This window comes from Lycium barbarum, chromosome 3 (assembly GCF_019175385.1).
Source record: "Lycium barbarum isolate Lr01 chromosome 3, ASM1917538v2, whole genome shotgun sequence".
Lineage (NCBI taxonomy): Eukaryota > Viridiplantae > Streptophyta > Magnoliopsida > Solanales > Solanaceae > Lycium > Lycium barbarum.
Window position 1 is genome coordinate 28,008,147 of NC_083339.1, and position 14,355 is coordinate 28,022,501.

The 14,355-nt window shown below is 36.4% G+C and overlaps 1 protein-coding gene and 1 pseudogene across 1 annotated transcript; one reads left to right on the plus strand and one right to left on the minus strand.

Annotated features, from left to right (window-relative positions):
• Nucleotides 1-365: 365 nt before the first annotated feature.
• LOC132630600 (putative late blight resistance protein homolog R1B-16) lies at nucleotides 366-3,091 on the plus strand (annotated as a pseudogene).
• A 3,594-nt stretch (nucleotides 3,092-6,685) lies between these two features.
• On the minus strand, nucleotides 6,686-12,426 carry LOC132630876 (transcription factor bHLH140). The gene is made up of 6 exons (XM_060346469.1): nucleotides 12,150-12,426; nucleotides 11,864-11,982; nucleotides 9,960-10,870; nucleotides 8,394-9,018; nucleotides 8,141-8,311; nucleotides 6,686-7,316 (listed from the first exon to the last, which is right to left on the minus strand). Exons 1-6 carry the CDS (start codon nucleotides 12,187-12,189, stop codon nucleotides 6,987-6,989), a joined length of 2,196 nt encoding a protein of 731 aa, XP_060202452.1. The 5' UTR covers nucleotides 12,190-12,426; the 3' UTR covers nucleotides 6,686-6,986.
• Between the last annotated feature and the right edge of the window lie 1,929 nt (nucleotides 12,427-14,355).

The window sequence follows — 14,355 nt, forward strand, 5'->3', positions numbered from 1 at the left end:
AACAAGCCATACAACAAAGACATACACAAAAGAACAAGTGCAGCTAATCCTAAACAAATACACATTGATAGAATAGTCCTAACAAACTTCATTAAATAAGACAAAATAAATCACAGCCAGAGAGAAACAAAAAGAGAGGTTGAAAAGGAAGTCCCTTTCAGCAAAGAAAATGAAAATAAAAGAAATTTGATGGAAGCCGCTTAAGACTGGCTGAAATATTTTCTTTAGAAGAAATAAAAGAAAGACCTTTGCACTTTCTGTTTTTCACATTGAGAAATTACCAACTTGTGGCAATTCCTCCTTTATCATACTGAGATATATTCTGTGCAGAAACTCCCTCTTGCATTATATACATATTGAGGGACATGGCTTATGCTGCTATTACTTGTCTTATGAGCATCATACAGCAATCTACTGGACTTAACCTGCAATCGTTCTATGGAGAGATTGAATCCTTGAGAGCTATTCTGGAGAAACCCTGCAGTTCCGTAACAGGCGATCTTGAGGCATTGACAAGCTTGGAAGCACAAGTTATAAAGTTAGCATATACGACAGAAGATATGGTTGACTCGGAATCGAGAAAAGCTTTCTTAGCAAAAAACCAAATTTCACGAAGAATAGCTATTTGGAAACTTCATTTTCTCTTGAAACGGGCAGTAGGACGCATTGATTCTACCATGAAGCAGCGGATAGGAATGCTTAAGAGGTACACCAATAGCAAAGATCAGAAAGCACAAAATTTGACTCTTGCCAGTACCTCTCAACAAGCCTTGGACCCTGAGAATATGATGGTTGGCCATGAAAATGAATTCGAGATGACGCGGGATCAACTTGCTAGAGGAGCAAGAGAAATAGAAGTTGTCTCAATTGTAGGCATGGGGGGCATCGGCAAGACAACTTTGGCTGCCAAGATTTACAGTGATTCACTCATTATGTCTCGCTTTGACATTCGTGCAAAAGCACTGTATCACAAGAGTATTGTGCCAGAAATGTACTCCTAGGACTTCTTTCTTCTATAAGCGGAAAGACTGATGATTTTCATGAGCAGCAAGATGATGGAGAACTAGCAGACCAACTGCAGAAGCTTCTAAAAGGTAAGAGGTACTTGGTAGTCATTGATGACATATGGACTACAGGAGCTTGGGACAATATAAAATCATGTTTCCCAGACTGTAATTGTGGAAGTCGAATACTCCTGACTACTCGGAATGTGGACGTGGCTGGATATGCTAGCTCAGGTAAGCCTCCTTATCACATGCGCCTCATGAATTTTGACGAAAGTTGGAATTTACTGCACAGAAAGGTCTTTGAGAAAGAATGTTCTTCTCATGAATTTGAAAAAATTGGGAAACAAATTGCATCAAAATGCGGAGGATTACCTCTAGCGATTACTGTGATTGCTGGACTTCTCTCCAAAAGCTGTAAAACATTGGATGAGTGGCAAAGTATTTCCAAGAATGTAAGTTTAGTGGTAAGCACAGATCTTGAAACCCAATGCATGAGAGTGTTGGCTTTGAGTTACCATCACTTGCCTTCTCACCTAAAATTGTGCTTTCTATATTTTGCAATTTTCCCAGGGGATGAACTAATTTTTGTAGATAAGCTTGTGGAGTTATGGGCTGTAGAGGGATTTTTGAGGGTAGACGAGATGAAAAGCATAGAAGAGGTGGCAGAAACATGTCTAAACGAACCTATAGATAGAAGTTTAATTTCCATCCACAATTTAAGATTTGATGGAAAAATCAAGAGTTGTGGAATGCATGATGTGACACGTGAACTCTGCTTAAGCGAAGCTCGAAAAGTGAATTTTGTGAATGTTATTAGAAAAAAGAATTAACAAAATACATGTGCGCAATCCGTGCATTTTTCCTCTAATAGTCGATTTCGGATCAGCATCCAATTGAACGTTCTTGACCGTATGATTGAGGAAACATTGACTAGGTATCCTAATAATGAGGTCCGTTCTATTATCTGGTTTAGAGGGCATTGGTTCATGCCAAAATTGTTGCATTTCAAGCTAGTAAGAGTACTAGATCTTTCTTCGATGAGCTTCTATGCTTTTCCCGGTGGGACAGTTGATTTAATTCACTTGAGGTACCTATCTTTGAGTCTTTATCCTGGCATGGAGCAGTATCTAGGTGAAGATGTTCCGTCACCAGTAGACATTCCTCGATCAATATCTAGCCTACCTTATCTGCAACATTTTATACTTAAGCTTCCACAATCCATGGTCTCGCAATATCCTTTGATATTACCGTCAGAAATTTTGACCATGCCGCAATTAAGGCACCTCTGTTTGGACTGGAATTAGTTGCGGTATCATGAGCTTACAGAGAAAAGTTTGGTTCTTAAAAATTTGCAATGTCTGTATGGATGGAGTCCTTGGTATTGTACTGGTTCTGCCTTTAGACTATTTCCCAATTTAAAGAAGTTGCAAATACGTGGTGTCCGAGAAGACTTTCATAGTTGCAAGGTCCCCTATGATTTTCGCTACTTAGATGAGCTCGAGGAATTGGAATTTCATCTTAGTTATCCACTTGCTGCTTGCTTTCTAGAAAGCATTACACCTTCCGGTTCTACTCCACAAGATTCTCTGAGGTTTCAGACGAAAATGCTAGTACCACCTCCTGCAGATGCTGTTCCACCTTTGGTCCTACCTCCTCCAGATGCTTTTCCACAAAACCTCACGAATTTATCTTTTTTCGGGACTTCTTTGCCATGGAGGGATTTTAGCATTGTTGGTAAATTTCCCAAACTCGAGTCCCTTAAACTAACATGTAATGCCTTCGTAGGCGAGGAGTGGGAAGTAGTTAATCAAGGGTTTCCTAACTTGAAGTTCTTGGTCCTGGAAGATTTGGATTTTGAGTATTGGAGAGCCAGTAGTGATCACTTTCCATCCCTTCAACGGCTACTTCTTGAAGGTTGCTGGTATTTGGATTCAATCCCTCAAGATTTTGCAGACATAACCACACTTAAGCTAATTGATATACGTTACTGTGCACAATCTGTTGGGAATTCCGCCAGGCAAATTCAAGAGGACATGCAAGATAACTATGCAAGTTCTATTGAGGTCCATCTGTCAGGCTTGTAAGGTATCTTCTTCCTTCATTTACTTGTTGCTTGTATTTGAGCTTTCAAATTATATATGCTAGGTTTGTTTGGTCAAGAATATTTTCCTTGATTTAATCCATTTTCAGTTTCTATCATTGAATTCTGTTTAAGACTTAGTTAGCTTTGTGATAATCATCAGATTGTAAGAGTGCCCACTAACATCGTCTGCTAATCAATGACTCCAAATATACATATAAATAAAATGCTATTAGCTGTGATCATGATAATCACGATGTACCCACATTGGTTGGGGAACGGACTGGTGGTCCCCTTATATGGACTTGAGCAAATCTTCCCTCATGAGCTAGTTAGGCGTCATCTTCACAGACACATATTTAACTGGAACGAAAAATAAAAATAGAAATGAACAAATACTACCAAATGAATAAAGGTTTCCCTTTTCGTTCTCTCTACACTGATGGTTTTTCCCTTATCCTTTTGCAGAGTTAAACTGTTTTCACTCTGATGACAGCAATCGCGGAAGATTTTTTTGGCATAATAGCCCAATACCTTTGAACTTGGCTCATTTTATTAGGTGTACACTTAGTCACTTACCTACTCTGATTAGGACGTGACTCATTCTCTTCTCCCTGAAGTAGTATGATAGAAAGTGTGGAGGCTTGACTTATGAACCAAGATATACTGTTAGGATTGGAAAAGTCTTCTATTCATAACCGGAACAGAATTACAATAGGAGGAGCAACTTTCACACTCAACTATTACAAAAAACCAATCCTAAACTGAATACCTATATCTCACTCAAGTGTTTTCCTTACTGTTTTTCTCTCTTGCTCTTGGTGATACTACAAATGATAGAAGGCTTCCCTATTTATAGGGATGAAATGAACCTATTGATGTCATTTGTGACTCAAGCAAGCACTTGACAATTTGCCAAATACAAGGAAGATGTTTTCTTCCTTAAAACAAGAAATATGTTTTTTTCCTCAAAACAAGGGAAATGTTTTCTCCCTTGTTTTCTTCCTTAAAACGAGGGAGGTGTTTCCTTCCTCAAATTATGGGATGGACCCAACATATACGTGTTGGCGCAATTTAACCGTGTTAAGTCATTTATGATATGGCTACTTGGAGTGCGTTTGGTATGATATAAAACATATTTCATGGAAATGTTTTGCTGGAAACATGTATTGTAGAAAAATATAGCAGAAGAAAGGTAAATCGGAGAGACCTTCTGCTAGCCCAAGATCGTAACTAAGATCGGAAGATTCAACTAAAAAAGAGGAAGATATGAAAGGAGAATTTAGTTATGGAAGAAAAACTCTCTTGAATTGGTTTGAATGACTTACAATTGGGGTTAACTTGAGTTGATTACAAATGTTCAAGGCCACCCCTATTTATACTTGTCTAGGATGGTTCTAGATAAAATTCTAGATACATCTACCAGAAAAATCTAGTAAACTTTATATTGTACCACTACTCTAGAATATTTAGACTTTTCTTTAATATAATTATCCAAGATACTACACTAGACTATTCTAGATCTCTTACTAAATATGTAGAATTTTTTGTACCTCCAAAAAATCAACTTTATTTCTTCACATGTATTTCATGTTATATTTTTTCCCAGAAATTGTATTCCGATGTTTTATTGGTGAGTGGGAGACATTTTCCAGAAAAAATATACATTAAGAATTGATAATAATACTAGTAAACAAGAGAGATTTTGATATAATTTTTTTACTCGTAAAGATTGATTGTAATATATTGTTTGTTCTTCTGCTGTTTAACTAGCTGTGTGTCTACATTGCCACATCAAGTTACTGACTTTCTGGTTGGCAGATGATAAGTAGAGATGTCATATTTGAGAATATTGAATTTAACTCTGTCAAGAACCCTATCATAATTAACCAGAATTGCTGTGATGTTCGAGGGACTTGCATGGAAATGGTATTATGATAATACAAGTTAACATTGGATTAGAGATACATATTGAGCTGAATCGATGATTCCCCAGTTAATCGATGTTGCCGACGGAGGGTTAATTTTTACTTTGCTGATATGGGTTGAGAAGCCGGTGATGTTTAGAAAGAAGAGTTTTGATGGTGACCTTACCTTGCAAACCTATGATGGAAAAAAGGAGGACAAGGTCACATTGGCTGGCACCAGGAAAGGATGAGACCTTTTGTCATGAGAATGGAAAAGAAATAGCAGATCTTTGCTCAACAGATATCTATGTAACCAATATAGTGGATAAAGGGGAGGGGGTAAGGCACGTGGCTAGCAACAGTGTTGATGGGAAATTTTTAATTAAAGTGATGAGGTCGGCCTATTTAATTTCAAACCTAATGAGGGCCCAAGCAATGTATATATACGTAGTTTTTCCTTTAAATAACCCTTCTGGTGCAAGCTCAATATCAAACTAACTCCTTAGCCTTTCATTAGGGAAAACTATATATATATATATATATATATATATATATATATATATATATATATATATATATATACACACACATGTTAAGGAGAAATATTGACGAAACGTGACGATAGTTTTCCTTATTTATAAAACATAATGATATATTACGAAACATGACAGATTTTCATATATTTTTCGTTTTTTTTATTTTTTTCTAGAATTTTTTTAAAAAAAATAATAATTTTTATATATTTTTTTATAAAAATTAAATTATTTTTTTTTGTTCAAAGGCTTAAAAAATTACCTCAATTTTTTGTGTATGAAATGTGTATATGTGAGCGGAATTTTTAATATAATTTTCATACACAAAATTGTGAGCGAAAACTTTAAGCCTTGAATATTGTATGAAAGTTGTTACAATGTTGTTGTAGTTGTATTAATTTTCCAGAAACCTAATATGAACTTTACATACGAAAAATGTGAATGAAATTCTAAGTCTTGAACGAGATATACACATTTCATACCATTCTCATGCATAAAATTTTGAGCATAATGTTTAAGCCTTGATCGAGATATACACATTTCATACGTTCTTCATACATAAAATTTGAGCGAACTTTTTAAGCCTTGAACAAGATATACACATTTCATACACAAAAGATTGAGCGATTATTTTAAGTTTTGAATATATCAAAATTATATACAATGTTGTTGTAGTTGTATTAATTTTACAGAAATCTAACATGAACTTTATATACGAACATATGAGCAAGATTTTAAGACTTGAGCGAGATACAAATTTCATATTGTTTTCATACACATAATTTTGAGCGGATTTTTTAAGCCTTGAACGAGATATACACATTTCATACATTTTTCATACACTAAATTTTGAGCGAACTATTTAAGCCTTGAGCAAGATATACACATTTCATACAACTTTCATATATAAATTTTTGAGTGAAAAAAATATTTTAAAAAAATATTTAAAAATTAATTTTTAAAAAATAAAAAATTTAAAAAATAAAAAAAAATGTTTTATATAGGGTTTGTAATGTTATGTTTTGTAAATATAAAATTATCATCATGTTTCGTAAATATCTTTAAGATGTATATATACGTAGTTGACCCTTTATGTCAAAATAGCCCAAGACTTCCATTATTCCATCTGAGAAATTATAAAAACAAAGGGGGCAGCGATTTTACAATCTGTAAACTGGACAACTTTAAATTCAACACAAGTCATAACTCACAGGCAAGTTCCGTCAAATATCAAGATGGAATTTCCACAACTCCAGAATATTTTCTTTTCTGAAAATTTCCTTCCTTGGTGGATGTTGTAACTTCATTGGAAAGGACATTAGCATGAAAGTGACCAAGAGGTTGAGAAAACTAATGGAAAATGTTCACTTGATCTACCCAACAGCCTAAACTATTTTACCAATTTGTACATACATAACATGATGTCCCAACTTCAAACAGCTCGATATATTGTATGAACTCAGTGATTAGCATCTTTACCTTCTACACGAACTAAACGACCATTTTGCAGCAGAAATGCAGGAAAGGCGGCCTGACAAGAACTAATATGTGCTTTAAGGCGAGGAATGTTTGGATGTGCACTTTGACATCGATGACACCTTAGCTCCATGGAAAGGATATTCTCATCCTTCAAAGTGGCCTTCCCATTTTGACTAACTTCATCAATTACATCAACTGAATCCCGGAAGAAGGGGGAGTTGAATGAGTTCCAATGCTTCTTATTCTTCAGATGATTGGAATCAAAGTCTTCGCTTATCACATGAAGATGCAGTTGACGCATTGAAGGAACCTACACAGAAAGAAGTTCATTAAATTAAACAGTAGATGTAGAAGAACAAAGACTTGAGCATTTTGACTCGATGTGAGGGAAGGGATTCAAGAAGAGAAACAAATGATCGGGGTTGAACGAGGAAGGGATCAGTGCAGAGGCGGACCTAGTATTTTTTATACCTAGCATAAATATATACATGAAAAAATACTAAAATTTCAAATAATATATAATTTTGAAGCCATAAATTCGAAAGCGGAATGGGTACAAAGGTACGAATTTAAAGGTTGAACTCATCAAATTTAAATTCTGAATCCTTATTTGGATCTGCAGGGAGCTTGATGGCATGGCTTGAGTAAAGAACATGGTGTTAGAATCCCTAATAAAAAATCCAACACCCAAGAGATTGTTCCCCAATACATTGGCCAAGTATATACCACACCAACCAATATAAACAGAAACTAGTGCTATTTACTCAAACTTTACATTTCAGATATGTTGACCTAGCGGACTGGTGCCTGGTGAACTTCTCATCCATACAAAGCTTAACGAATTTTTGCAAATATCTTTTTAATAGAGAGAAAGTAATGCAGAGTTACAGCACACACTTGAGAGAACAAATATTCACCTGCAATATTTCCAGACTTAAAGGTAAAATTAGTAGCTAGAAAAGCACACAAAGAATGTGGTTCTGCCAACCTAGCAGACCCCCCTTAGTCCCCCCCCCCCCCCCCCACACACACACACCACAAAAGCAAAAAAAACAAAGGGCACTCTTATGCACTTGTTTCCGTATCTGTTAACGACTTTTCAAACATATAAAATTTGAAGATGGTTGAACGTACCGAATGATATCCAAGGCGGAATATCAATGAATTGTTTTCAGATAGAAACTTTTCTGCCCACTTCAAGCCAACACTATGCATTTTCTTTAATAATGTGACGTGCTCCTTCTGAACATCTGCAAGACGGTCAAGACCTTCAACACGTGCCAACACTAAGAGGTGTTTCTGAGCCTGCAAAAGAAAACAAACCATACATGTATTTGTCACATTCACAAGGGAGAAGGACTGGGCGGGAGGGAGAGAGGAAGATAACCTTTGGATAAAGATCATTCAATACTACAACGTCATCTGATATCTCTATTAAATTCTTATGCCTCTCAGGATGCATTGCAGTGTCATAAAGAGCTTGAGCCCATCCACCCCATGCCTTTCTTGTCTGTCCACCAGTGTTTCCATCTCCAGAACTTCCAACATTCGGTCCAAGTTCTTCCACAAAGCTTTTATACTTCTTGTTCATGTCCGCTTCACACATAGCTTCACGCTTGGCTTTCTGATCACCATTTCTAGAACCTTGCTCTAGTTGAACTTCTCCTTTAAATTCTTTTTCAAGATTATCCTTAGACGGCTCTCCTTGATTCCTAACTATAGATGCAAAACCATCAAAAAGTGATGAGTAAGTTTCCCGGAGTATCTTACAGCCCTTGACGTAGTCACTGTTAAGACAGTTTGGTCTCTGGGGATTCATATTTGGTCCAAGGACATGTATGACATGAGCAACTCCTTCCCTACTAAACAAGGGAGAAGCTGAAGGAAGAGGGACAACAACAGCTTTTCCAGCACTAAGGGATCCAGCTCTAGCTTTGGTTGCAGTTTCAAGGGCAGGACCAGCAGCACTAAATATTGCAGCATTTACACCTCCACCTCCTGGCTTTAGTCTCCTGAACAAAGTTGGCTTTAGATGACATGCAAAACTTAACAACACATATTTTTTTTTTATTATTTTTTTTGATTAAGCACCGGGTGTCCGGGTCTCTTTGAGCCCCGACTAATCTCGGGGGTGCACAGGCCCTCGGCAAGGAGTTCCCGCAAGTGCACTACGGGTAATTCAGGGTTTTACCCCAGTCCGATGGCCCTCAGAAATTGTTTGCACCCAGTGGGTTTCGAACTTGAGACCTTGAAAGGGAGCACCCCAAGGCTCAAGCCAATTACCACCAGGCCAACCCCTGAGGGTTAAAAATTAACAACACATATTATCTTGGCAAGATAACGTTTCAGGTGAAATCACAGAAAGAATGTGTATTGTATTATGACAAGTTGGTGAGATTACAATTAATTTGTATCATGGACCTGCTGGACATTTTTATAAAATGGAAATATCTGCAAGATTTTAGCACCCTGCTATTTTAATGGCTTTGCATGCACACAAGTCATCATCAAAACCACGCATGTGTACCAAATTGACTCATGAATCATGAAAGTAGATTTCTGCAGGATGTATCTATCCTCCATATGGCCCTCTGGCAAAAGAAGGCTATTTCAGGCACAAGACTACCCATTGTTCCATTTGTTTAACATGCCATCAACCTACCTTAAAACTGTTTTCCATTTGAAAATAGCACTTCATCTCATTGAGATTTTGGGAATACCTTCTTTTGCATCCGAACTTATAGGTAAACTTTGGAGCCTCCTGAAGAGGTGGTGTTCACATGAAATTAATGTATTACCATTTGCCCCTCGCAAACTTTATTGTCACTAAAAAAAATCTCCACAACAGAACATTCAAACAGAAAGAAAAAGGGAAGTTTCTGGTAAGCCTCTTGCAGAACTACAACAATTTTCTCATTTTTCACTAGCACAGTATAATGGCGCAGAGAATTACCAGTTAGTGGCATTAGCAATCACATTGCAGTGCAAACCTCCTTCTGAGTAAAGTTTAGTTATATTCCCCACAAACGTAAAGAACTTTTTGGAGTCAATGTTCTTCTCTGCAGCTTTAGCCCTGACAAAGGACAGGATTTTTGAATTCTGAGACAAATCCACCAAGACAAGTCTGGCAATTCCAAGCTTATTTACATATTCCTCAACCTTTTCAACTATTATATCTGATGCTTTATCAAGATCGAAATGGAAATCTGCTGTAGAAATAGATGGAAATGCAAGGGTGGGGGCATTTTCTAAAGAAATGCTACTGTCAACAGATCCCTTTTTCGGTTCTTCACAGCTCTCTGGTACTTGGTTGGAGTCCTTTTCCTTAGAGGCATGAGACCGAATATTCTCTGGAGAGACATTCATCACAGTATCAGAACATCCAGGAGGTTCTTTTTTCTTAAGGAACTTCATTATACCAAGTTGGACTTTGGCATCTGAGTTCTTCTGGCCAAAAAAGCCCGGTGGAAGTTTATCTGATGGACCAAGTGCAGTGTACGTATTGATAGCAGCTTGAACATCTTTTTCGTCTTGGCAAACTGTAATTCGAGCATATCCTTCATTCCGCTTAGGCAACTCTTTCTTTTGCAGCATCCTATTCACAACTGCAGCAGCTTTCCCACCTTGCACATTTCCTTCATGCCCTGTCCTCTTAACCGACCGAGAAATACAAAGCTTAGCTGGAAGATCAAGTGCCACTGCGTGCTTCTCAACTTCTGGACCAACAAGTTTCACGAAGTCGGCCCGCTGTTCTCTATCTAAGTTGCATCTATCTATAAATACACTTTTGCCTTCCCTTAGAGCACTAGCTGCACCTGACAAGCATTGGTTCTTTGTCCCAGCTTTACCATTCCCAATGGTATCCTACAATAGCAAATAGAACTTTTCAATTTACCAAAGTGAGACCCTAATGTCCTAATAGCTGGTCTTCAGCATAGTATTCCATTTAATAATCTGTGAGGTGTAGCGACAGTACTATAAACTCCAAAAAAAAAGATAAATGTCAACATGCTTCAAATTCTAATAATCAGCAAAAGAAAACATTCTCAGCAAGAAAAACATGAACTTGTTGTGCACACATGTGAAATTGCAAAGCTAAGCTACTCCAGCCAGATTGGACAACTACAAAACAACACTTCATTTCTAGTACAAATGATGAGGGGCTTGGGAAGAAGAGCGTACAGGGGAGGCGACAGAACCGTTGCCTACTCTAAGGAAAGTGAAATTGAACCAAATGCCGATTCTCAATAGCATTTTCAGGTTTATTGAATCTATGAACCATGTGAACTAACTCGCCCAGGACCCAAATAAAAAAGCAGCCTTCTTAATTCACCTTTGAAACTTTCTGTTTTCGTATTTCTTAACGAGCAAATAGCAGATCCCAACAGCCTATCAACACAGGCATTCACATTGTACAACAACTGGCAAAGATATCCTCTTCAGCCCAAAAAGAATCGCGGAGTTCAGAGTATGAGGATCAACTCATTTAATTTCGCTGTGAATTTGCGCATACATATTTTAAAACCAAATTTACACATTTAGAAAACTATTATAAATTCGAATCTTTTTACACCTAGAAATATCTAAAAACATCATAGTGAAAGGGAAAATTGTTTGACACACCAATAGTAAGGGGTCATTTGGTTTGAAGACAAATTATGTCAGTAACCAAACAAGGGATAAGACAGTACTAAATTTTTATACCAGGACTATTTATAGGCTAATAGTGCTGCTATCTTGTGGGACGTCGGGGGAATATACAGGGAACCCATTCAGACATTTCATCAAACAGATATTCTTACATAGAATGTCCTAGATAGAAGGAAACAAAATAACAGAACAAAAATGTTCACTAACCTGGCAAATACGAACCCAAGGGCGGGTAGAGAGTCGCATAACAGTGTCACAAAAAGTGGATTTACCACTTCCTGGAGCTCCCACCAGTATTACCATTATGGGTTTTCCTTCATCCTTCCCTAATTGATTGAAATCAGTTAACTATGACTCAATATTCCTAAATTAGTTGCGTCAAGCCTCTATATTTCCACTGCACTTCCGTTAATACTCAATAGAGAGGAATGAATATAGAGGATTCGTATAGAAAAGGAATAAACAATGAATAGGGTAAAAGAAGAAGAATTACCTGTAGAATTAGTTTCAGGATCAATTTCCATTGCTTCCATGTTTATCAAAATATGCAAAGGTCTGTTCTTTCTCGCTTCGGAGCTTTTAAGGTTCGAATATTACACGAGACACTTCGTAAGGAACTTCTACAGTGGCATTGGAATTCGGAACTGTTTCCAGAATACCTTTTTCGTATTCTGGAAAACCTAAAGGATCAGAGGTGCTCAAATAATACTTTAGGGACTGAACCTACTTCCAAAGATAAAAGGACTATTTCACTATTTGACATTTTTTGCTTCAGGAAATTCAATACTCCCTTGGTCCCCCTGACTCCCAATTTGTACGAGGTTGACCAGTTTAGAGAGTTAAATATTTTTTTTATTTAATTTTAAATATAAATTTTTTGAGTATTTTATTATAAAAGTTACAGATTTGGAAATTAATAAAAAGTATCTATAAGTCTGCATAATTAATAATTTATAATATATAAAAAGAGTGGAAAAAAAAATCATAATTAAAGATGGAACTGTTTGACTCCCCAAACTGGTCAACCTTTATATAAATTGGGAATGAAGAGTGTAAGTGAATCTAGTTAACATCTTTAAATGTATTGTTCTCCGCTTAATTTGATATGAAAAATATACTTAAAAGTAACTTTTCTCAGTATTAATCTAATTAAATTCAGGAACTTAGTTATTAAATGGGGCTTCAGTACTAATTTCATGGGATAATTGTTACCTCTCAATAAAATTTTGGATTTTAATAACTCCATCGTTTTACTACTAACATATTTGTCGAATTACTAGCCATAATAGGTTTAGAGTATCTGCATGAAGATAACGATTTCTTTTTTTGTAATCCGACTCTATTATGAATTTCATGAGCAAATTCCCCGTAGAGCCCACTTATCTCTTCCTTCTTCAAACTCCTAATTGTCGCTTCAATTTAAAAGCAAACAAGGGACACATGAAGTATAAAGAAAGCTCCAAGACACTATCTTTGATCAACCTTGTTTAGCCGCATCAGTCATGTTGTAATATAATTTTAAGTCTTTAATCATTGACATAGACTCCATATAAGTCATTACTTCCTTTATTTCAATTTATGTGGTACAATTCGAACTCCGAGAGTTCCTTTTAAATTTTGACCTTAAATTCAGACATAGTATCTTTACGTTTTTTGAAATAAAATTTACATATTTAAAAACTACATAAAAAAATACTATAAGTCACAATAATTAATTATTTCAAAATATTTAAAAGGCGTATGGAAAAATCACAACCAAAGAAAAAATCTTTTGACTCTTGAAATTCGAAAGGTGTCACATAAGAACACAAACATTATTCTCATTTACTGAATGATTGCAGGTCGATGATGCTTAGCAACCCTGGAGTGCACGCTTCTAGCGAAGCAAATGAACAAAGGCTAAAGGATAGACGTTTTTGAAAGCTTAAGAATATATCAAGACCTCACCATTGTTTTACCTTTCCATGGATGTTTTTGCAAGCTTAAGGATATATTATCAAGAACCCCCATCCCCCCCAATTGCCGTCCTATGTTTGTCAATGTAATGGGACATTGCCCCCTCCGACGGCTGAGCTTTGTAGTAACTGGTTATTATTAATCATATCTCTCTTTTACTACTAAAAAAACAGATTTACTTCTAGAGCAAATTTTCCACACCTGTGAAGGAAAACGTTTCAAATTATCTTGCACAACACTTGCACCTATCTTTGGATTACAAGGCTGGAAGAAAGTCTTGTGAACATCGAGTACGCAACCAAAATGACCCAAAAAAAAAAAAAACTTTTGAACCAAAATACCCCAACAAAAAAAAAGTTACAGAAGTTCCTTTAGCACTTAACCGTGACGGAACCGTTAAGTGCTTTAGTGCAGTATTTTATTGCGCTAAACCAAATTCTCTCTCCCCTATAGCGCAGTAAATACTGCGCTATAGGAGTCCACCATTTTCCCAAAAAAGCCATTTATTACATTTTCACACTTTTTTACGTACTTTAGCCGTATATTAATCGTGCTTTGAGACTCCGGAACTTTAATATTTTATATAAAACCCTACTTACATTTGTACGATTAATAAGGTAGGCTCAATACTTCAAGGATACGCAAAAGTTTGGATTGTCGTTTTAGTGGTTGAAAAATGCTCGAAGTCCTTTTTTGTTTGAAGACTTGTAGTCATTAGCTTTACGTTATTTATGTTTTAGGGT